Genomic DNA, 25664 nt, shown 5'->3' on the forward strand with positions numbered 1-25664 from the left:
ATCCTTCTCACCATTCTGCTACCCACAACAGGGGCTCAATTTTCCCTGCAGATAAAAAGTAAACAGAGCATCCAAATACCCAATACTTGTTACACCTAAACTCTAGGAAGCTTCATTCAAAGATCTCTGCAAAACATTATCCAATTTCAAAATCACAAGATTCACTCTTACTGAACAAATCTTGCCACCTAAAATTGTTATTTCTAGGTCAGAAGGAACAATAAACATGGTTCATGCGTCCCAAGCAGAAAATAGGGAGAAAAGAAAGTTATTTATCGAAGGGTCCTGAAGGCACAGGTAGTTCCTCTACAAAGAGGTTTCATTTCAACTGTACTTTTTGGTCATTTTGGACTTTAATGTGCCAACTTAATATTTTACTGAGAGACTGGCCCTGCTTCCCTAATTAACAGTACAATAAACAAAAGTCAGTAATGACAGATTTGGGATATAAAGTGCAGTGAGCTAGAGTTTGGTCTCATGGTTCCTAAACAGGGAATAGTATAAATGGGGCTCACTTGCCCTTAAAGACTATAAGGAAGGGGGTGAAAAACATAGTATGTCAAGCAGTGAATGGACAAATCATTAGGAGTCCCAGGTTTAAAGAGTTTTTATCAAGCGCCAGCCATAGGGGGAAAAAAAAAAATAACTTCAACAGCACTCTAAAGGAAACAAACTGACTTTTAAAATGAAACGCTTAAAAAGCATCAGCAGCATGTCTTAGAAAAATTACTAGATTTACAACCCCCTACTTTCCCTCAAAAGTGCTTTCTAATAATACCGAGCACATTCCAAATAGCTTCTGTCTGCCAAGAACTTGCCAATTGTACCTCCCCTGCTCAGCAACCAGGGTGAAAAATCAATGCCAAGGGAACCTTAATCCTTTCATTTTTGAAGTAATTGCAAACATCTATCTTGCTGGGCATTTATCCACAGGGGGAGTGGCTCCTAAATGAATTTAATAAGTGAACATGACCTTTAATAGATAATTTGGTTCCCAATGGAAAGAGAGGCAAAGCAAAAAAGAATGGGTGGATATGGATTTAAAGAAAAAAGTTAGAAAAACGCAGAGAGAAAAAAAAAAAAGAAAAGAAAAACACAGAGAAGGAATTCATTTGGGAAAATATATGAAAGCAAGAGGCAACAAAACAGTGATGGCAAAAGGAAAAAAAAAAAAAAAAAACAATACTCCAAAGAAATGACTAGAGAAGGAACGAGTATATGGGTAGCAAAGAATAGAGTCCAGAATCACTTCATTAACTTTAAAAATTATCTTACTGGGAATTTAAGACTGATGGGACTCGGAGTTTGGAATCCTAGAAAAGAAAAGGGGCTAGCAGTAGAAAAAGTGAGACAATACAGTAAAGAGACCCTCCCCTCAGAAGCTCTAGAGGGACATCAGGTAGGGCTGGATCAAGGTGATGACTGGGGTTCACAGAAGTGCTAGGAGATGTAACAATCGCGCGGACTCACTTTCCATGGGAGATCGAAGATTCCACGTGGGCTTCTGGGAGGCCACAACGAACACCACCACCCCCACACACCCTCCGCCGGACACTTAGAGCCCAGAGTAACAAACAGATGGGCTCTCGAAACCAGACATGTGGAATGTTCTTGGGGCCACTAAGCCCCGACGGGGACCCCAGCGGGGCAAAAGGAATGCAGGGACCAGGGTCAAGGGCGCCCTTCGCAGAGAACCAACTCACCGATGCCGAGCCCCACGACCAGGCGGCCGGCGAGCAGCGTCTCCTTGTTGTTGGCCGCGGCCAGCACCGCGGACCCGGCCGTGAAGAGGGCACTGGCCAGCAGGATGGCGGCGCGGCGGCCGAAGACGCCGTTGAGGGCCCCGCCGGCCAGCGCCGACACGGCGGCCGCCCCCACGGTGCTGGACACCAGCAGCTCCTGCCACAGCGCGTCCAGGCTGAGCTGCCGCTTGAGCAGCAGCATGGCCCCCGACACCACGCCGGTGTCATAGCCGAACAGGAAGCCGCCCAGCGCGGAGAAGACGGCCACCACGTACACGAAGGCGGGGGTCTCGTCCTGCTGGAACTGCCGCCGCGCCGCGCGCTCCAGGTCCCCGACGCCGCCGCCGCCCGCGCCCGCGCTCTGCAGGCTGGCGCTCGACTCGGCGGCCGCCAGGAGGCTGCGCTCCCCGGCCGCGCTCGCCGCGTCCGGCTCCTGCTGCTTCCTGCGCCGCTCGCCCATGAGGCTGCTCAGGCTCCGCAGCGTGTACTCCACATTCTCGCTCGCCTTGCGGGACATAGGGCAGGGGCCCGGGACTTCCCGGGGGGGCGAGGCTCCGCGGGCCGGCGGTCTCCGAGGGCTGGACAGCCCAAAAGGGCAGGACCTACGCCGCCGCCTTCCTCCTCCCGCCTCCCGCTCCGGCTGCCACGGCAGCAGCCGCCGCCGCGGCTGCTCCGGGGAGAAAGTTGCTGCCCGCGGAGCTCCGGCGCTGCGGAGTTGGAGCCTGGCGGGTCTCACTCGAGACTCACGCCCCGCGCCTGCCGAGCTGGCGCTGCGGAGCGGGCGGGAGGCGGGGCCGCGGGTCACGTGCACTCCGGGCCAGCGGGGCAGGGCCGCGGAGACGCTCCGCCCCCTCCCTGGGTGGAGCCAGGCTCGGGCCGCCCGAGACCTCTAAACCCCACCCTCCCGGTCTGGGGCGACCTCTGACCCAGGCTCCTTAATTTAGGGTACTGGCATCCTTAGGAAATAACCAGGCCTGGGGGCTGCAACTGGGGAGCTGGCCAGTGTGGGAATGCCAAGTTAATAGGCTTCAGACAAGAGAAAAGAGCTGCAATGCTTGCACAGTGTGGGAAGCTAGGGAGAGAAACCCTTAAAACAGCCCGATCTGCCTTCTAGCAACCGAGGGATGGCCAAAGCTGGAAAAGGTCTAGGAAGATATATCCTGCTATGGTACATAGCAAGCCTTCTTTCTTCTATAATAGTGTGACGTAAATGAGCTAGCTCTGGAGCATTCACAGCTGTGTTCTCCCATCTCTACAAGCAGTCTCCCCTCATTGCCAGTCTCTCCTCAATTTATGCTTATTGTAAAGATATGGTACATCTTAATTCTTTAAGGACAGAGGTAACGCACCCCTCCTGCCGATGAATCCCAAAATTCTCCATGAATTCCTGATGTGTAAAAAAAATTTACATGTATGCATTCCACTGGTGTATAACCAGATACTTCCCACTGGCAGAAATTAAACCTGTAGAATCCGATCTCTGATTTAATAGGCAGCCTCCACCTCCCTCCCCTAACAGGCGCACCAAATAAAGGAGGTGCCTTATTTGCTTGAAACAAAACAAAGATGGCATTATTTGTAACTGATTTTTTTTAAACTGTTAAATTAATTGCCTGTTGTTGAGTCCCCTCCACTTTAAGTCATTTGTAAATCATTTTATACAGTTCCACTTCAAAAGAGAAAGGTTTCTCTCTAATTTGCTTTCTTTAGGCTGAGGGCATGAGTTAAAGCAACATATGATTCTATTTCTTACAATTCCAGGGCCCTTATTTCCTTTATTTGAGCAAAAGTTTCTTAGCCTGAGGCCTATTTTTCATGCAGTTTTTTTCCTCTTAGAGAAAAAGATTTTGTCATCCCTATTTCAACAAAAAGTTTTATTAGAATTTGCCAAAATTGCTTTCATTTGGATTGTCATGATTATCTCCGTAATATAGCTTTCTTTTCCAGCAACCAGGAAAAATGAATGAATGAGCTGAGAGGGTTTAACTGTTTAAACTGATTGTGTAGCTTTAAAGGAAGGCTCTATCCTGATTCCCAAGGATCAATTAAACAAAGAGCTCTTAGCTCCGGAGCAAGGAACTCTTTAATATTCAGACTTCAGGAAAGATTCAGGTGAGAGCGCATCTTTTTCCGCGTTTACTGTAGAAAACCTGCGCCCCCTGGTGGTGAATCGGCTCACCTTTTTTTTTAATATTTATTTATTTATCTGACAGACAGAGATCACAGCAGGCAGAGAGAGAGAGGGGAGGAAGCAGGCTCCCCGCAGAGCAGAGAGCCCGATGTGGGGCTCGATCCCAGGACCCTGGGATCATGACCTGAGCCGAAGGCAGAGGCTTAACCCACTGAGCCACCCAGGTGCCCCGGCTCACCATTTTTAAAGAGACCGACGCCCTATGTGAGAATCGGCTGATATTGTTAAGTTACTCTTGTTGAGCTACAACAAACTGCTAATTAGCTTCACTGTGGTCATTATTTCACAATGTATATGCATATCAACACCTTAATATATGCAATTTTTATTTATCAATCATGCCACAATAAAGCTGGGAGGGGCGAAAGGTGATTGCTGAGAATCAGAATATTGTTTTGATGGTCTTATGTTCAGAAACTCCGTAATGCCAGAATCCTGCCCTATTGACAATTCCTTCTTTCTGTACAAGTAATAGACAATAGCAGCACCAGAATAAACATACTATATTGCTAATAAGCACAAAAATAAAGTGTGGGTCTCTTGGCATATTTATGAAATGTAACAATGGGTGCTTAGGCAGTCCCCCCAAAATCTTGCCTTTCTTCAACTTGCTTTAAGGAGTAGGAAAGATGGGATGAGGGAAGGAAAGAATGCAGGGTAAGAAAAAAAGACAATCAACATGCCCCATTAGACGAATGCCCTGTCTAGATCTGCTTACTACAGGGAGAGAGGAAATAGGAAACACAAAAGAAAGCATGAGTCATGGATGATATTTTAACACACATTGATCTTGTCCACTAATAACCACAACCCAACCAGGAAGAGAACCTGTAACACAAGGTAATATCTTCTCCTCTTTGGGGTGGAAAAGCTTGCAATAACTCTTCCCAGTTGGAGACTTAAAAAAAAAAAAAAAAAAAGATTTTATTCATTTGAGAGAGTGTGTGTGAGTGAGAGAGAGAAGGATTGGGGGAAAGGGCAGAGGGAGAGGGAGAAGCAGACTCTCCACTGAACAGAGCTCCATCCCAGGACCCTGAGATCATGACCTGAGCCAAAGGCAGATGTTTAACTGGCTGAGCCACCCAGGTGCCACTGCCATGCACCTCCACCCCCAACACATACACATTCAGAGACTTTAAAGAGAATAACTTCAATTAAGAGAAAAATAGCAAATGTAGCAGTATTTTCTAGAAGTCTCTTAGTAGATGTAATAAAGGAGGGAAGAGCTTAAAGGCTTATCAGGATCAAGGGTAAGGATGGGGGTTCAGACATGACTTGAGTTTACTCATATGCTAAAGTGAAAAGAAGAAATTCACAATTCAAGAGCCTAAATGATTGATAGAGCAAAGTCCCAAAGAAGACACAGGGTAAGAGCAAGTTCATCAGGGGAGAAGCTAATTTAGCCATGGGGTGAGGGAACTTTTCTTCCTCTGAGAAAAAGGCAAGCAAAAAAGGATAGTAGGAAAGAAGAACATGGCATTAATAATAAGAATGAGGAAATAGTTCTATTAAATGAATGATAGGGCAGGGAAAGGGGGATGGAGTGAACCTAGATACTGTAGCAGAAAGACCCAAGTTCCTATCTTTACTCTGTTAATTATGTGACTGTGTGACTTGAGCAACTTACTTATTTCTTGAAGTTTTTACTTTTCTCTTCTGTAAAAGGGAGATAATAACATTGTATCAGTATTTACATAGTTTCAATTCTGAATAGCAGAAAATCCATACTCAAAATATGTTATTATACATTACAGAAATGTATTATTGCATGAATTTGAATGTTAAGGGGGGCAGCATGAAGAATGTTATAAACATCCTTTGAAAAATGGCATCGAAGTTCCAAATTCTATCCTTTTCTCCCCTCTACTATTCTTAGGGTACATATTAGGTTGGCACTCCACTGGCTTCCCCTCAAAGTGGTAAGAGGACACCAGCATTTCCAGGTATCATATTTTTTCAAAGTATACAGAAAAATGTAGTGCCTGGTTCCTATCCTCAAATGTAATATATTCCAGGTAAAAAGGCCTGCAAGACCATATATAAAAATAGCTAACAATACAAATCATAGTGTACCACATTTTTGCTAGAGACAAAAATTCCAATAGCACTCAACTTTATTTGCAGGGTGTCAAAGTATTTCTTATGGACCCAGATGTGTAGCTACAAGTGGTAACAATTAAAAGAAAACAACTTGGCTTGCCATTTCAAGAAACCCTTTAATTAAACAGGATCCAGTAATCTCAAATGAGAGAAGTGGGAAATATTTGTTTCAAGGTAGAATCACTAATGAAATTAACAACTCATCTTCTTAAATTGGGAAGTGATTAATTCGGTGTGATGCTGGTTCTTCAGCAAAGTTCAATCTTTTGTCTAGCAGTGGAAAATTCTTTTCAAATGTTATCTTGTGACATGGGGAGCTCCTCACTAATCACTTTGTCTTAAACATTCAATAGGCTTTGTTTTGCATTTGGAATCCAAACTGTAAAATCAACTGTAATACTGACTCTGTCTGAAAATGTAAGCGTGGTAATATTATAACCTGCTATGCCACATTAAGTGTATTAACCATGTTATAACTAAGCAAAATATGCATCTGAAACAATGAACTTATATTTTATAGTTGGTCTATGCCATTACTTGGTTAAATTAATAAAGTCTAGTTTCCTATTTTATTTTTTCAACTCAGAAGAACTGAAAACTTCTAATTGGGTAATACAAGTTTTGTAACTTATTGTCCTTATCATACTTGAACATGTAAAATATGACCATTAAACTAACTTCAGGCGAAAAATATTTCAGGGGCACCTGGGTGGCTAAGTGAGTTAAACCTCTGCCTTCAGCTCAGGTCATGATCTTAGGGTCCTGGGATCAAGTCCCGCATTGCATTGGGCTCTCTGCTCATGGGGGAGCCTGCTTCCCCCCCTCTCTCTGCCTGCTGCTCTGCCTACTTGTGATCTCTGTGTCAAATAAATAAATAAAATCTTTAAAAAATATATTTCAGTAAGAGTGGCCAACCTCAATGTTTTCAAAAGAACGCTCTGGTAATTTCCTTCCACACTCTCTTTCACAATTTCTACACTGTATACCATGGGATGTTTTTTATACTTCAAATATGCTAAATGACATTTGAGTCATGCCGAAATTACTTTCATCTGATTTTCATGCAGAATCCATAAGTGTGGGACAGAAAACCTTCACGGTAAAAGTAGGAGCATTCACTACTCTCTTCCTTTGATTTTCTTAAACTGGGAACTCTTGTGTCTTCCTAAGTGCAGTTAGAGAAGTTTTATCTATAAATCAGCTCACAATTTAAAAAGGGCATCTTTAGCAAATGAGAGCAGGGCTTGTGCTTGCCCTGTTTACCACCATACCCCCTGAGTCTAGCACATTGCTGGCACATATAAGGGATCGATAAATATTTATTGAATGAGTCCATGAATGCGTGAGTGGTACCAGCCTGTGTGGGATCACTTTGGCTTGGGTCCATAAGTCATCACTTTTCTACATCTATACCTAATAGAATAAATAACAATTTGAGATAATACAAAGCATTTGTGCAACATATCACCTGACCCCAACTCTATATGTAACTCTACAGTGTCAGATTTTAATAAAACATGTTTTTTCTTAAAAAATCTGTAGCAGAGACTATAGCTTTTAATAGAAATAAGTATGCCATTTCTTATTTAGTTAGTTATATTTATTAACATATAATGTATTATTTGGCCCAGGGGTACATATTTACTTTATGAAAAATACTTTTTTTTGCACTGTCCCCCATTGTCCTTAATCCTAGTATTTTCCTACTGCCCATATATAAAAAAGCTGATCATATGAACCATTATGTACGAAACTATTAAAAGAGACAAAATCATGATTAACTTCAGTGGAGAGGAGAAGAGAGATCAATGGACTGAAACATAATACTTTAAAAATAAAATGAAATGGTATGTATTTTCTCCAGCTCAAAGCGATAATATCAAAAACAAAATTATTACAATAGAACTATTCTTATTCCTAATCTGTACCAAAATTGCTGATGAAATGTCAACTGATCAAATTAGAGTAAATAATTTTTGTTTGCTTGGGTTTTATAATCTACTTACTTTTTACATTCATCTGGCCAATTAGTGATCACCATTTCCTCATTAATCTGGGGAAACCCTAGGCTACAAATAGAAAAGAACAACTTCTGTGAGCTACCTCCACTGTATTAAACATCTTAACCAGCTACTAACCAGACACAGGATCACCATGCTTGTCATTCTGTAGTTTTGCATATTATTCTAAAAAAAAAAAAGTCTAATAAAGGAAAAATTGCATAAATCCCCAAACATGGAATAGGATACATAATTTGAAAATCTTTGAAAAGAAAAACTTGACAATTTTAAAGCTCAGTGCTAAGTCAATCTACTTATCAATCAATGGTCTGTCATCTTGAAAAATTGCTTTGAACTCTGTGAGAACAAGAAAGGCATTGAATACTTGGCAGCTCTTCCTAATCCAAAAGAAAGAAAGAAGGAGAGAGAAAAGAAAACTTCCAAGTGTGAAAAAGCATTCTTTAGATCACAATACAAAAACAAATGTGTTTCTGAGCTGAAGAGCTAAGATAATTTCATTATTTTCTCTGAGTCATTGAATTGTTATAAGAGATATTTGAAGGAATACTGAAAAATTCAGTAAACAGGTTATTGCCACTGGCTAATGATGACAGATATTCATCAGGGAGTGATTTGGTAAGAAAATAAGAATGTAACAGTGCACTGACTAGAAAAGCAAAGTCGATTTCCTCTGTATGATCTTTGTTTTGTAAAATTGCCATGAAATTTCCATGCAGGAGCCCTGGAGTAATCACAGCAATTTCTCACAGACCTACAGGCTAAGTGTAGACTCGGCTTTCAATTATCATACTGATGGATGAGAGACTCACAGTGTGAATGATAGGGAGAAAAGCAGTCAACTACATATACTCATAATTTTAAAGCCCCTACTGACATTAAAAAATAATGCTTCAAGTTTCCACTATACTGTAGGTATGTAGCAAAATTGCTTTGTGTCTTTTATTTTTAAAACCTGTGTTGTATTAGAATTTTTTCTTTTTCTAAATTTATGTTCTAACAACACCTGCATTTTTTAGAAAACTCTCAACTTACAGCAGACATTTATCATACTTTGTGATCTCTTCACACACTGGGGCACACTCTGTTTGGGAAACTGTTTGTATTATGAGTCTCAGAAGAAGCTCACTTTCCCTGGCAATGCTTGGAGTTAGGAGCAGGTATGTGACTCAGGTTCAGCCAATCAAACACGACTGCACAAGACCTGAATTGGAAGAGAGTAACACGAACAGGGATGTCTAGCCTAGCGAGGATGAGAGAGACGGGTAGAGGGCATACATATAGCAATGGGTGAGGTGGGGAGAGGGCATACATATAGCAGCAGGCATGGTGGGGGTGTGCCATGTCCAAACTTGGCAGCAGGAGCTGTGGTATTTTCACTCAGCAGCAGCAGCAGCAGCAGCAGCAGCAGCAGCAGCAGCAGCAGGAGTGTCTCCACTGTAGAAGCCTGGATATGGTTGGAAGCATAGCCTCTATGTATGCGTCTATGGTTCTTGCAAAATTCTGAGATCACATACATATCTAATATATGATGGCCATAGAACAAATGCTAGGAGAGGAGAAATGAAAGTATACACTTTAGATGTGGAGCATTGGGCAAAATGAGTGAAAGGGAATGGGAGATGCAGATTTCCAGTTTTGAAATGAATAATCATGGGGATAAAAGATACAGCATGGGGAATATAGTTAATGATGTTGTAATAGCATAGTATGTGTACGGATGGTGTCTATACTTGTGGTGAGCATAGCATATGGTATAGAGGTATTGAATCACTATGTTGTACATTTAAAACCAATGTAACATTGTGTGTCAACTATATTTGAATAAAAAATTTAAGTATGTACTTGTAATGTTCTCATTCTATATGTGAAATGACATAATATTATATATTAAAGATATACAACATAAAACTTCAATCACTAAAATAATACAAAAGAGATTATACGAATTAAGCCAAAAAATGGATAAAGTGAAATAAAAACTCAATCCAAAAACCCAGTCATGTCAATAATCATACTGGAGGTAAATAGTCTAAGGGCACCCATTAAAAGACAAAAATGATCAGTTTTGGTATAGAACACAGAACTGTTTTCTGCCTATAAGAAACCAATGTTAAATGTAAATGATATGTGAAAGGTTATATTTATTTTTTGTATATTAAATATAAAAGGATGGACAAAGATAGAGCATGCTAACACAGTCAAAAGAAAGCTGGAGGGGTGCGTGGGTGGCTCAGTGGGTTAAAGCCTCTGCCTTAGGCTCAGGCTGTGATTCCAGGGTCCTGGGATAGAACCCCCACATCGAGCTCTCTGCTCAGCGGGGAGCCTGCTTCCTCCTCTCTCTCTGCCTGCCTCTCTGCCTATTTGTGATCTGTATCTGTCAAATAAATAAATAAATAAAATCTTAAAAAAAAAAAAAAGAAAGCTATAGTGGCCATATTAATACAGACAAAATTTTAGAGCAAAGAATATAACAGTTCATTTCATAATGATAAGAGTCTATGAAGATTACATAATCCTAAAATTTTCGGCATCTAAAAGCAGAGTTTGAAAATGCATGATAGACATGCAAGAGAAACAGACAAAACCACAACTACAGTCAAAGATTTAATATCCCTCTGTCGATAACAGATAGCTTTCATATACAGAAAATAGTATATCATAAGCATATTAAAGATGTGAATAACACTATCAACAACATTAACCTAATTGATACTTGAACATTTTCAACAAATAGCAGAATATACATTCCTTTCAAGTATATAATAATCCAATCAACCAAGTTAAATCAAATCTGGGGCTTCAAAACTAGTGTTAATCCATTCACAATGACTCACGACATCCAAAGTATATTCTCTGACCACACGGAATTACATTGGAATCAATACTAGAGAGTCCCTAAATATTTTTGAATAAATAGCACACTTCTAAATAAACCAGAGTTCAAAAATGGAGTAACGAGGGAGATTAGAAAGTATTTTGAACTGAATGAAAATGTTAACACAACCAATTAAATTCTTTTGAGATCCCACTGAAAGAACTCAGGAGAAATTCAGACCACTAAACACTCATAACTGAAACAGAAATAGATCTCCAGTCAATGATCTCAGCTTCAAACTTCAGAAACGAAAAGAAAAAGCAAAGGAAACTAAGTAGGAGAAAGGAAATAATAAGGGTCAGAGTGGAAATCAATGAAGTAGAAGGAAGGATATAATAAAAATCAGAGTGAAAATCTGTTAAATGAAAAACAGTAATAATCAATGAAACTAAAGCTGGTTCTTTAAGAAGATTCACAGAAGTGATCATTTTCTTACTGGACTGATCAATGAAAAAAAAAAAGAAGACACACATTACCAGTGTAAAGAATGAGAGAGGTGACATCATTGTACATTCCACAAATCCTAATAGAATAATAAGGGAATATTATAAATATCTCATGCCAAAAATTTTGTGAAATGGACATATTCCTTAAAAGAGATGAACTACACAAAAAGAAAAAGATAATCTGAATAGGCTTAGGTCGCTAAGAAACCACTCGCGTGTAATTTAAAACTTTTCCATGAGGAAAATTCCCAGTCCAATTGGCTTCACTGGTGAAGGTTACAAAACATTTAAAGGGAAGATAATACGATTTCACACTAACTCTTTTAGAAAATTGAAGAAGAGGGAATACATTAGCATTATCCTAATTCTAAAACCACAGTCATTACAAGAAAACTACAAAACCTTCATGTACACAGATGCAAAATTTCTACATAAAGCTTAGTTAATTAAATCCAACAATATATTGAAAGAATAATACATCAGGACAAGTGGGTAGTCCTAGCAATGCAAAGTTCCACTCAAAAATCAATCAATATAATTCACTATATTAAAAATTTACTTTAAAAAGCCATATGGTCATCTCAACAGATGCAGAAAAAAAATTGAAAAATACAAAATCCATTTCTGAATAAAGAAAAAAATTCTGAGCAAGGTAGGAATAAAAAAACAATTAGGGACTGGTGGAAAATATTTGCAAATTTTATATCTGATAGAAGGCTTATATCCAAAATAAATAAAATACTCTTGAAATTCAATTATAAAGCAAAAGACTCAATTAAAAGATGGGTGTAATAACCAGAAAAACACTACACCAAAGACAACATATGGATAGTAAATATGAACTTGAAATTATGCTAGACATTCATTAGTCAACCAAGACATATAAATTAAAACACATGATAAGTTAATTTTATGTACCTATTAAAGTGACTATTCTACACACCTAATAGAATGACTATGCTAAAAATAAATGTACTGACCATATCAATTGAACTTTCATCTGTCAGTGTGAATATTAAATGATACAACCACTTTTGAAAAAGCTTGGCACTTTCTTTAAAAAGTAAAAAAATACATACCTATTCAATCATCCCACTCCAAGGTATTGCTCTATGAAGATAAAAATATATGTCCATACAATACTTTGTTAATGTTTATAGAAGTTTTAGTTGTAGTGGATAGAGAATGAAAAAAAAAATGTCCATCCACAAATGAATGGACACACATGGCATACGTGTAAAAGGACAACTGATCAACAATACAAAGTAATGAGCTATTGGTGCATTACAATATCCAGGAATCTCAAAATAATCGCACTGAGTGAAACAAACATGACAAAAACAGTACACACAATAGAATTTACATAAATAAATTTATATAAATTTATTTGTGTAGTTAAATAAAGTTTATATAAAGTTATTTTTAAAGTGAACTAATCTCTCATAAAAGAAAGCAGGTATTGGTTGTCTTGGGAAGGCGTTGGGGGAAGGAGGACAGGGGGAGAAAATTTCAAAGGGTCTCAAAGAAGTATCTGAGGCAGATGGTTTTGTTCATTACCTTGATTGTGGTGATGGGTTCTCAGTTGTCTACATATGTCAAAACTTACCAAACTGTATACTTTATATATATGAAGTTAACTGAATGCGAACTATACCTCAATAATGCTGTCTTTTTTTTTTTTTTAAGATTTTATTTATTTATTTGACAGAGAGATCACAAGTAGGCAGGCAGAGAGAGAGAGGAAGGGAAGCAGGCTTCCTGCTGAGCAGAGAGCCCGATGCAGAGCTCAATCCCAGGACCCTGGGATCATGACCTGAGCTGAAGGCAGAGGCTTTAACCCACTGAGCCACCCAGGTGCCCCAATAATGCTGTCTTTAAAAGCTTAAATACATCTTGTTTCAGGAAGACATAAAAAAAGTTTTTTCTATTTTATATGCTGACTTTATTATTATTTAAGCATGTAAAATCTCTTGTCCACTAGGATGGGCAGGCTGCGGGCCAGAGAGAAAGAGCAGGTTTCCGCAGAGCATCATGAAGCTGCCGTATCAGCTATTTTCTGCCCAGTCCTGCATTCCTCAGACATTAGAAAAATGGAAAGCACCAATTTTGTAAAAACCACTGATCTTTGGATTTAAAAAAAAATTTTTTTTTTTTTGTTTCAAGCAGTTCAACCAAAATCTTGACTGATTCAGAAGTGATATCTGAATAGTAATACTAAGACATTAAAACGTTAAAAATGGAATTGTTTATTATTATAATTCCCATAAAAGTTAGGTGCCCTAAGAAATAAGAAGTACATATTTTAAATGTAGAATTTCTTCTAGATCAAAAGTAGCCATAAAAGACATATATACATACGTGTGTGTGTGACATATATATAAAAATTCACACATATATATGTGACATACACACATATATATATAGTTTCACAAACTATGAATCATGTGATATAAGCATATCCTGCTTACGAGTGGGCTTATGAGACTTCCATGAGAAGGCAGAAGAATCAGATATTCATAAATTGAACCCGGTGATTTGATTTACATAAGCTGTAAATAGCACTCATGTGTGAATACAAGCAGTGCTAAACCTATTCCATCAGTCGCTAACAAGAAGCCAGTCATCGTCAAAACCAGAAGTTCTGGTTGTGAAACAAATCAATGACAGTTATGCTGAAATTTGATTGGGATGACAATGATTTCCTCACCAAGTAAGCATCTTTCAACTATTAAACTATTAGAACTAAGTACAGTTGACCCTTGGACAATACAGGTTTGAATCTCATGGGTCTACTTTTATGCATTTTTTCTTTTTTTTAAGATTTTTAAAAGATTTTATTTGTTTATTTGACAGAGAGAGACACAATGAAAGAGGGAACACCAGCAGGGGGAGAGGGAGAAGCAGACTTCTGGCAGAGCAGGGAGCCAGATGAGGGGCTTGATCCCAGGACCCTGGGTTCATGACCTGAGCTGAAGGCAACAGCTCAATGACTGAGCCACCAGGTGCCCCTTTTCATTCTTTTTCAATAAATATATTGGAAAACTTTTTGGAATTTTGAAAAAACTCTCAGATGAACTACATAGCCTAGAAATACCAAAAAATTTTGAGGGGCTTCTGGGTGACTCAGTCGATCATTTACCCAGAGTCCCAGAATCAAGTCCTGCACTGCGCTCCCTGCTCACCAGAGAGCCTGCTTCTCCCTCTGCCTCTCCCCCTGGCTTGTACTTTCTTGTTCACTTGCTCTCGCAAAATAAATAAATAAATAAAATAAATCTTAAAAAAAAAAAACTGAAAATATTTGAGAAAAATTCGGATTTTTTTTTTTTTCCTTAGGTATGTCAAGAATATATAAGCTAGGGAGGCCTGGGTGGCTCAATTGGTTAAGCCGCTACTTTTGGCTCAGGTTGTGATCCCAGGGTCCTGGGATCAAGTACCACTTCGGACTCCTTGCTCAACAGGGAACCTGCTTCTCTCTCTGCCTCTGCCTGCTTGTGTGCATGCTCTCTCTCTGACAAATATATAAATAAAAATAATTAAATATATATATATAAGCTATATGTAGATATCAGTCTATTTTATTGTTTACTTACCATACAATATACATGGATCTATTATAAAAAGTTAAAATTGATCAAAACTTACGCACACACAGATGTTGCATGATGCCATTGGCAGCCCAGAAGAATGGAAACAAAGATAAAGATGATGCAGTACTAAATTATAACCGCATAAAATCAATTGCAGGACATGCTGGACTGCCGTAGTAATTTTTTTTTCTTTTTTTTTTAATTTTTAAAATTTATTTTCAGCGTAACAGTATTCATTGTTTTTGCACCACACCCAGTGCTCCATGCAAACCGTGCTCTCCAATACCCACCACCTGGTTCCCTCAACCTCCCACCCCCCACCCCTTCAAACCCCTCAGATTGTTTTTCTGAGTCCATAGTCTCTCGTGGTTCACCTCCCCTTCCAGTTTCCCTCAACTCCCTTCTCCTATCCATCTCCCCTTGTCCTCCATGCTATTTGTTATGCTCCACAAATAAGTGAAACCGTATGATAATTGACTCTCTCTGCTTGACTTATTTCACTCAGCATCATCTCTTCCAGTCCCGTCCATGTTGCTACAAAAGTTGGGTATTCATCCTTTCTGATGGAGGCATAATACTCCATAGTGTATATGGATCACATCTTCCTTATCCATTCGTCCGTTGAAGGGCATCTTGGTTCTTCCCATAGTTTGGCGACCATGGCCATTGCTGCTATAAACATTGGGGTACAGATGGCCCTTCTTTTCACAACATCTGTATCTTTGGGGTAAATACCCAGGAGTGCAATTGCAGGATCATAGGGAAGTTCTATTTTTAATTTATTGAGGAATCTCCACGCTGTTCTCCAAAGTGGCTGCACCAACTTGCATTCGCACAAACAGTGGAAGAGGGTTCCCCTTTCTCCACATCCTCTCCAACACATGTTGCTTCCTGTTTTGTTAATTTTGGCCATTCTAACTGGTGTAAGGTGATATCTCAATGTGGTTTTAATTTGAATCTCCCTGAGGGCTAATGATGATGAACATTTTTTCATGTGTCTGATAGCCATTTGTATGTCTTGATTGGAGAAGTGTCTGTTCATATCTTCTTCCCATTTTTTGATATGTTTGCTTGTTTCATGTGTGTTGAGTTTGAGGAGTTCTTTATAGATCCTGGATATCAACCTTTTGTCTATAGTGTCATTTTCAAATATCTTCTCCCATTCCGTGGGTTGCCTCTTTGTTTTGTTGACTGTTTCCTTTGCTGTGCAGAAGCTTTTGATTTTGATGAAGTCCCAAAAGTTCATTTTTGCTTTTGTTTCCTTTGCCTTTGGAGACATATCTTGGAAGAAGTTGCTGTGGCTGATATCGAAGATGTTACTGCCTATATTCTCCTCTAGGATTCTGATGGATTCCTGTCTCACGTTGAGGTCTTTTATCCATTTTGAGTTTATTTTTGTGTTGCCGTAGTAATTTTGTAAACACCTTCTGTTGCTCATGCAGGGAACTCAAGCTTTGTGAGCAATTGTTTAAAATGCCCTGTGATGCTAATTGTCTCCAAGTGAGCAGTAAGTGGCTCTATCACAATAAAAGGTCTCCTTTCCCTGTTCTTGCTATTAGAGTGGTTTTGGGGAGCCAATGTCATACTTGGGTTTTCACCTACATGTCCAGTTGGTGCTCCTGAGCCCTGCACCGTTCAAGAGTCAAGTGTACAGCGATGCTGAAGAGAATCAGAATTCATCATATTAACATTCGCATGTTATGAAATCTGAGCATATTTGAAATGTCCTTGTATTTTCTTTTTTAGTTCTAATTAAATAGTCCAGTGATTGATTTTAAATTTGGTTTTAAATTAAGCCCTTTTTAAGTATATATATTGAAATAGTTGAGAGAACTTAAAGATCACATTATTTAGAAGATTACTATCCTTATAAGAACTCATTTTATGCTTGAAAAAATTTTAAGTCCTATAATCAGAGGTCTTAAGAAGGAAATTGAATATTTTATATTTACAAATATATTTTCAAAATATTTAAACATATTAAATGGGACCTATCAAACATATTTCAGAAACTACTAAAATTTACTTTTTTTAAAAGATTTATTTATTTATTTATTTGACAGACAGAGATCACAAGTAGGCTGAGAGGCAGGCAGAGAGAGAGAGAGAGACAGAGAGGAGGAAGCAGGCTCCCTGCTGAGCAGAGAACATGAAGCGGGGCTCCATCCCAGGACCCTGGGATCATGACCCGAGCTGACGTCAGAGGCTTTAACCCACTAAGCCACGCAGGTGCCTGAAATTTATTTTTTTTAAAAGATTTATTTATTTATTTTAGAAAGAATGGTGGGGAAGGAGGGGCAGAGGGAGAAGGGGGGAGAGTCTCAAGCAGACTGCACTGAGCTTGGAGCCCTACACCAAACTTGATCTCATGACCCTGCAATCACAACCTGAGCTAAAAACAAGAGCCTGAGGCTCAACCAACTGAGCCACCCCTGTGCCCCCAAGATTTACTGAACTTCAAATAGAATAGTTACGTATGTTCAACTTGAGACTTTAAAGAAGAGTCTTGATAAATTACTTCAGATTTTAAAGTCAAAGGAAATCCTAGGATAATCTCTTTTACACTGAGTGTTCTTTTTTTAAAAAAGATTATTTATTTATTTGAGAGAGAGAGTGAGAGCATAGCGGTGGTAGGGGCAGAGGGAAAGGGAGAAGCAGACTTCCCAGTGAGCAGGGAGCCTGAATCAGGGCTCAATTTCTGCCCTGGGATCATGGTCAGAAGTGAACGCTTACCGAACTGAGTCATCCAGGCACCCCAGACACACTGTTCTTAAGGGCATAAAATTCTCACATTTAATGAGATTTTCTTGTTTTCATTATGAACTTTGTCCAACATTCCTATTGTCTCTTAAATTCTTACATTTTTTAGCCTACAAGTTATCCTGTCAGAGCATTTTCAAAGAATGTATTTCTCAAGGTTGCAGAGAACTATATATGTATATGTATGTGTTTCTTCTATTAGACTCTGAGTTTCATGAAAGTGGAGATTGCTTTTTATTCTTGTCTTTTATGCACTTGGCAGCAAGGTTAGCACAAAGTAGTTTCTTTCTTTCTTTTTTATTTTTATTTTATTTATTTATTTATTTTTAAAATTTTTTTTAAAGATTTTATTTATTTATTTGTCATAGAGAGAGAAGCGAGAGTGAGCACAGGCAGATGGAGTGGCAGGCAGAGGCAGAGGGAGAAGCAGGCTCCCTGCCAAGCAAGGAGCCTAATGTGGGACTCGATCCCAGGACGGTGGGATCATGACCTGAGCTGAAGGCAGCCGCTTAACCACCTGAGCCACCCGGCGTCCCACAAAGTAGTTTCTTGATAGGTGCTCAGCAGGAGCTCAGAAATCACTGATGAACAAATTTGCTTATTTTTCTTAACTAAAGCTCTTCTCTAGACCTTGTATGCAATTAATCCCAGTATGAAGACCCTTGGCTCTTGTAAGCATACCTCTGGAGGCCTTTGGCAGCTTAGTATCTGACTCCCCCTCTGACGTTTAGAATATTTGCTAGTCTGCCAGTCTTGGTAAAGGTCTCTACAGTAAACAAAAAAGCGGGATATTTGTTCTCCATAATCTCTGGCAGCCACCCAGTGGGTTTATGGTGTAAATTAAGCCAGAATTTCACGTAGAGTTGGGGAAACATGCTCTGTTTGTAAAAGGTAACCTTAGGACAAAATCATTAATCAACCATTGTTTATCTTGTGCCTACCATATGCCAATTCCCCTAGGAGGTCATAGGTTCACAACAGTGAGAACACTGGAGAGATATCGTCCCTTCCCTTATGGAGCTTAACTTCTAGCTTTGAAATTAATTTCTAGTCTTAAAAATAAAATAAGTGCAAATTTTGGTATGTGTTCTGCAGAAAACCAATATAAGGATAGCTGACTTAAAAAAGAATGTCAGTCAGTAGCCATGGGGTAGCATTGGGATGCTTCATGTTTCCTTTAATGGGAAACATAAATGGCCAGGATAATATTTTAAACTAAAACTAAAAATGGAAAAAAGCTAGGTAAGCAGAGGAGATGGAAGACTGTTGGTGGCATAGGAAACATTGTTATCAAGGGACATGAGGTTGGGCGGAGTTTGTCAGGTTCAAAGTAAAAGCAGATCATGTGACCAGAACACGGGGCAGTGCGGTGGCGGTGGCGGGGGAGGGGGGGTGATTAACAGAGAATGAGATGATTTTAGAGAAATAGAAGGGAGAGATCTATGAAATCTTCTAGAAGGAATGTATTCCACTGATCAACTTCTGGTAAATTTTTTTGATCCTCCTCGATGTTTTCTTCTCTTCCCTTGATCTTTGGAACTCTAGAATAAGATGCCAAATCAGTCATTTACTCTTTAATATTCTTGCAAGGTGTTCTGCTCGTTAGCACTTTGTGATTGTATAGCAATTAAAATTTATTAATTTTGTTGTAGTTCAAAATAATTAAAAAAAAATTTTTTTTAAGATTTAAAATCTTAACATCTTATTCATGAAAGAGAGAGAGTGAGAGAGAGAGCCGGAACAGGGGGAGGGGTAAATGGAGAGGGAGAAGTAGACTCCGCGCTGAGCAGGGTGCCCAACACAGGGTTTGATTCCAGTACTCTGGGATCATGACCTGAGCTGAAGGCAGACACTTAACGAACCCACTGAGCCACCCGGAACCCCTGATTTTTATTTTTACTGTTAATTCTCCTATCATCAGTGTCTCTGGTGCTTTTATTTTTTTAAGGATTTTATTTATTTATTTGGCAGACAGAGATCACAAGCAGGCAGAGAGAGAGGAAAAAGCAGGCTCCCTGTTAAGCAGAGAGCCCAATGTGGAGCTCGATCCCAGGACCCTGGGATCATGACCTGAGCTGAAGGCAGAGGCTTTAATGAACTGAGCCACCCAGGTGCCCCTCTGGGGCTTTTAAATGCCTGCTTCTAACATAATCCCTGTAACGATGTTCCACCCATATGTATTTTTGCCTAGGTATTCTTATATTTTCTCTTCGGTTTCACAACTTCCTTAAGGCATGTATTTTTTGTTTCCTTACGAACAGATAACCATCTTCCCCATTTACCTCTCAAGCAAAACTATAGCCTTCTATGTCATTATAGTGAAATATTTTTAAGAGTACTTTAGAATTTTTTTAAAGTTCAACTGTGTTTATTTTGTTTTTGTGGATGAATTTCCTCATTAATCTTTTCTTGTTTTGTTGCTCAAAGAAACATAGACTTGAGTGGACCTTGGAGCTTCTTCAGTCTTCCAACTTCATTTTACCAATAAGCTCCCTTTATTATTCATTATGCAGTGTTTAACAATCTCATATTTGAATTTCTTTTCATTCAACATGGCCTAATTTTTCACGATTCTTTACAATTGATATTATAAATGTCAATGTAGGCTCTCTTAGCAAAATTAGAAAATAGAATGTTTAAAACACATATGCACACACACACTGAGGATTACTCATCCCTAAACTCCCAGGTAAACAGATTTATCTGTTGCCCATCTTTTATACCAATTTTACATTCATATCCATAAAGTAATAAAAATGTTATTGCTGATATTAACCGTTTGATTGGAAGTAAGCAATGGGACAAATAAGTCAAAAGACAGGTAATTAAATTAGGTCCTATTGTGATACTCAGCCCTCCTTTGTAGAGCTGTCCAGGAGAGGAGTAAGGAGAGCAGTCAGGCTTCCCCGGTTCCCAGCTGGAGTCCTCCAGCCAATCCGCTGTCCTCTCAAGGCTGGGAGGAGGTCTGCACATGTCTTTCTCTCTCATTCTCCTTCGTTTGCCAAGGCTGTCCTTTCTTGCTTAAGTAGTTGGCTGACCCAATAACGCTTTGCAGTTTAAACATGTTTAAATGTTTCCTTGGTCTCTGGTTGTCTAATCTGTTACTGAGAAGAAATGCCTTAGCAGAATTTCAGAGAAATGATGTTTTCAGGTATTGACAGAAAAATGCTGATCTGCACGTTGCCATGGTGTTTGTGTCTGTTTACAGTTACATTCCTTCAATGGCAGGTAAAGAACAGTCTAATTATCTGCAAAACGCAGCACTTCATCTTGGCAAGGTAGTTCATTAGACTTTGAAATATCTCCATAAATCAGTTGTTTTCTTAGTCTACTGCAGGCTCTAAATATATCTGCCTTAACCAATATTACTATTTACAAGAGCAGAATCCTGTTATTAAAAAGCTGCAGAGATTTTATGATGAAAACCATGAATTTTTTTTTTTAAGTGTCTTGGCAAAGAATAAGATTCCATTCGTGAGAAACTCTTCATAAGAAGAAAACGTTCCTGTATTTTTAAGTGTTCTATCAGTAACAATACTGTCTATCCGATAAGAAAAGGTCATTACTGATCCTCTCTGCATCTGCCCTTCCTAAGGACAAGAATATAATGCCAGATGTTTTCATTTCCTCTTATCTCACACACTGCTGCTTTCACATGTGGAATTTCTATTAACTTGAAAGGTGGCACTGAACCCAGAATAAATAGGTATGTAAAGAGAAAATAAGGAACGTTACCACAGATGTGGGAAAATGTATTAAATATACACATGTACATTGCAACCCTATCTTTCACCTTCAATCTTGAGCATTAGGATACAGCAAGAGGAAAGTGCATATTGACTAATAAATTGTAAATTGATTGCTGCTATTTAAAAACAATACATCTAGGGGTGTCTGGGTGGGACAGTGGGTTAAGCCTCTGCCTTCAGCTCAGGTCATGATCTCAGGGTCCTGGGATCGAGCTCTCTCTCTGCCTGCCTCTCTGCCTACTTGTGATCTCTGTCTGTCAAATAAATAAATTAAATCTTAAAAAAAAAAAAACCACATTACATCTATAAGTTAAAAAATAGATAAAACCACACCAGTGGCTCTAAAATGAAAAATAGAAACAGCCCTCTTCCCTTCTTCCCCACCCATCCCAGTTCTACCGGCACCATCCACAAGGAGTAAGAAGGACCCATGATTTTTTTTGCTTTTAGTTATTTGGGTGGTTATCCTCCAGCTTGTTACTTTGTGGCTAGAGGAACTTCAATAGGGTCCTTCAGGTGCATAGGTCTCTGCCAAACCCCTGGGAGTGGTGCCATCGTGGATCTAAGTTATAAAGGGCCTCAAATTTATACATTAGGTAGGATACACCTTTAAGAAAAAGAAACACACAGAAAATTGCTAGTGCTCCTCCCTGGAAGGAGTCTTTGCAAATCAAGATTCCCAAAGCTTAAACTTTACTTGTTTTAGGGTCAGTTCACTCTGGGTTGCCGTTTATACATTTACCAACAACATTAGACAGTGTCTATTGATTGCCTACTCAGAAGCATGCCTACTCTACCTATAAATAAACGTCTCTTTTTCCCACTTACCTTCTAGTGTTAGTCGTGCTGTCGTGTTATTACATCGATAATCAAGGTTTATGACAGTCTCCCAAATTATGTTTTTCATTCTTTGTAGATTCTTTCCAAAGCCTAATAAATGGCAAATGCAATATTACTATATAAATTATATTTTCTATTGAATCAAATAATGTGGTTGAATGGCTAAAGAAGTATATGTAATCTTGTATCATTAAATTTTCCTACTTTAAGGGAAATCTTCCAAGCATCTTATACTTATGATATTCTTAATTTCTCTCTAGAATTTTTTAAAAAAGATTTTATTTATTTATTTGACAGAGAGATATCACAAGTAGGCAGAGAGGCAAGCAGGGAGAGAGGGGGAAGCAGACTCCCTGCTGAGCAGAGAGCCTGATTTGGGGCTTGATTCCAGGACCCTGAGATCATGACCTGGGCCAAAGGCAGAGACTTAACCCACTGAGCCACCCAGGCACCCCTCTCTAGAATTCCTTTTTAAAACTTTTCCTGGGTAAGAATTTACTGGCCCTATATCTTGAATCTTTGCTTTCCCTTTCTTGTATTTCTTTTATACTTCCCTGGATTAACCCTTCAAGTAATTTTTTATGCCGTTTTGTAAGAGGTAAAGTTTATGAATGCCCTTCAAAATTGAATGACTTCACAGACAATTGCTAGTTTCAGAAAGTGTTCTTTATGCAAAAATTTCAAAGACATGTTTAATTTAGTTGTCCTTTATGGATTTTAGCATAATAGCATGTCTTTAAGATAAGTTTCAAAGCAAATTATAGGAATGAAGGGAAGCGTGGTAGGCATAGTGAGGTAATGTTTAATTCATCTTAAAGTAAATAAGACCATTCTGAAATGGAGTCACCCTTTGTAATTGCTAAAAGGCATGCATTTATATGGGTAAAAGCAAAGAGGAAAGAGTAGACATTACACTATTCAACCAAAAAAGTTACAATTTTCTAAAAATCTAAACATTTTCCCTAAAGGGTTTTTCTTCCTTTTTTGTATTCTTAGTATTCAGGTTAAGAACAGCCATGCCTTATGAACAACCAAAAACTACTCCAAATTCATATCTCAGAATGAATTCAGCCATAGAATAAACACTCCTTCAAAACAATTCAATACACTAAAAGTAAATCACCCTTTCTTATTGAGGTTTTTCTGAAATAAATTGTTTATATTCTGCAAGCTGAGGAAAATAAGCCATTCTACTACATTTTAATACTCTTCAAAATACTACATTTACAGTATCTAATAAGATTATATTTTCATTCTGGCAATTTCCTTAATATTTTCAACAATCATTACTGCTGGTGAAAGATGAGGATTCCATTCTATGTAACTTTTTATATATGTGTTCATGACTCCTTGTTCTATGGGCACCCAATCATTCTAACTCTTCCCCTCGTGGGAGAGAATAGGTTTGAGTAAACACAAGCTGACCTGCACAACATGATTGTTTTTTTGTGTACTTATTTTAAGTCCGAATTGCTGTCCCGTGGAGAATGACGCTTTTGCAATCTTCACGAGTAGGTTGAAGCAGGATTTAAGAACTGCTTTGGCACCCCCTGAGCTTTATGTCCATTTCCTATCCCTGACTTTCCCAGTACCTCACACTTTACCACTGTGGCCATTGTATCCGTTGCTATTGTTTTTTAAGTCTATCCATCCATTTAGTACATAGCCCTGTGCTACGTCATATAAAGGAACACTAAAATACTGGTAGAAATGCCCAAGTAGTTCATACTGAATTGGAATTAGAGAATACTGATGCTGAATTGTGTGATGTGGACTGACAATACAACAGGTATTTGGAGAAATAAATGGTCACTCTTGCTTGTAATTGTATATAATTTGGAGTTCTTTGGTTGCTAGTGAACAGGAACTGACTATAAAGGAAGAAAAAGAAAAGTTTTTTGGAAGGAGATCATGGTATCCTTACAAAATCTAGAGGAAGACTGAAGAGCTGCCCTGGGAAATGACATAATTCAAAGGTGGAGATGCCTGAGTTCCTTGTTTGTGTTGTTGCTCAGGAATAAGTATACTCCTTCTGTTTTTTTCCATGTTGTGTCACTTCACTCACATATCAAAATGTCAGGAGAGAAAATGTGACTGGATTTAAGTGAAGTAACAACTCCTTGACTGTGGGAGACAAGGGCACCTTGATTTACAACTCAAGAACTATATATGGACTCGTGCTTTTGCCTCTGATGGAGTGACACAACAACCAGCTGTTAGAAAGCAGCAGGCTGCAAATGACCTCTCTGTTCCTCATTGCACCTTTGTTCTTCATTTGGAATCACAAAATGACAATCCAAAGACTCCAAATCTAAACGTTTTTTCCACTATATTCACACCTGGAAACTGAATGATTCTTTTTACTATTTCAGATTAGTAAATGATCTCTAGCAACAGGTTTAGGATTGGAATTGTGGCCTAGATGTTTGATTTTGGATAAATTACTTCCTATAACCCCTCACTTTCCTGCATAGTGTGGGGATTGCAGCCCATTCATACAAGAACCTATCACAACAGATGCACAAGATACATGAAGGCATTTGTGTTATTACTGAAGAAGCGAATGCATCTAGAATAGGCATAGCCAATGAAGCAGATAAAACTACTTTTCTGTTGGAGCACCTGGGTGGCTCAGTGGGTTAAGCCTCTGCCTTTGGCCTAGGTCATGATCTCAGGGTCCTGGGATCCAGCCCCAATCAGGCTCTCTGCTCAGCGGGGAGCCTGCTTCCCCTTCTCTCTTTGCCTGCCCCTCTGCCTATTTGTGCTCTCTGTCAAATAAATAAATAAAATCTTAAAAAAACACACACACAAAAAAAACTACTTTTCTATTAAATAAAATCTCTCAGCCTTCGGTCCACACTTGCTAAAAATGATAATCCAATGCATCCCCTTCAAATTATTATTGAATGAGAGAAAGTATAATATTTTAAAGAGAAACGAGAGAAAGGAAGACAGGAATTAGAGTTTTCTGAATTGGTTCCTGGGAAGAAAATTTCATATAACCTAGTCTTGTATTTTCAGATATGTTCACTCCCCTGTTTCTGTTTTGTTTTTTGTGTTTTAAGTTGATTGATGGTTTGGGGTCAAGTTTGTAACAGTAAAACATGTCACCTGGTAATGGTAATTAGACTATTTGTGACTTCGATCAGTACTCTGTTACTATATTTAATGTTATATTCTAAAGTATCTCATTGGCAATCTGTACATTGTTATGTTCCAGCACTTACAGTCCTGAAATCTAACAAGAGGCAAAGAAAGTCACTTTGTGCTGCTGGTGGTAATTACTACCTATTTTTATGATGAGAAATTAGGTTTCCTGCTACAAAATGAAGACAGGGAGACATACAGTGTCT

The 25664-nt window shown here is 38.8% G+C and overlaps 1 protein-coding gene and 1 long non-coding RNA gene across 2 annotated transcripts in view; both read right to left on the bottom strand.

Annotated features, from left to right (window-relative positions):
- Positions 1-2545, bottom strand: part of SLC2A13 (solute carrier family 2 member 13) — a 373009-nt gene extending 370464 nt beyond the window's left edge. Inside the window, exon 1 of the mRNA XM_082740721.1 lies at positions 1704-2545. Within this exon, the coding sequence (XP_082596847.1) occupies positions 1704-2259 (556 nt within the window). The 5' untranslated portion in view covers positions 2260-2545. The remainder of the gene's footprint in view (positions 1-1703) is intronic.
- Positions 2546-16202: 13657 nt separating this feature from the next.
- LOC309869481 overlaps positions 16203-25664 on the bottom strand; it is a 51509-nt gene continuing 42047 nt past the window's right edge. The window contains exons 3-4 of the long non-coding RNA XR_014314199.1: positions 22300-22401; positions 16203-16588 (exon numbers count right to left, since the gene is read on the bottom strand). This is a non-coding gene — a long non-coding RNA (uncharacterized lncRNA). The remainder of the gene's footprint in view (positions 16589-22299; positions 22402-25664) is intronic.

Source organism: Mustela nivalis, assembly GCF_964662115.1.
Source record: "Mustela nivalis genome assembly, chromosome: 7".
Classification (NCBI taxonomy): Eukaryota; Metazoa; Chordata; class Mammalia; order Carnivora; family Mustelidae; genus Mustela; species Mustela nivalis.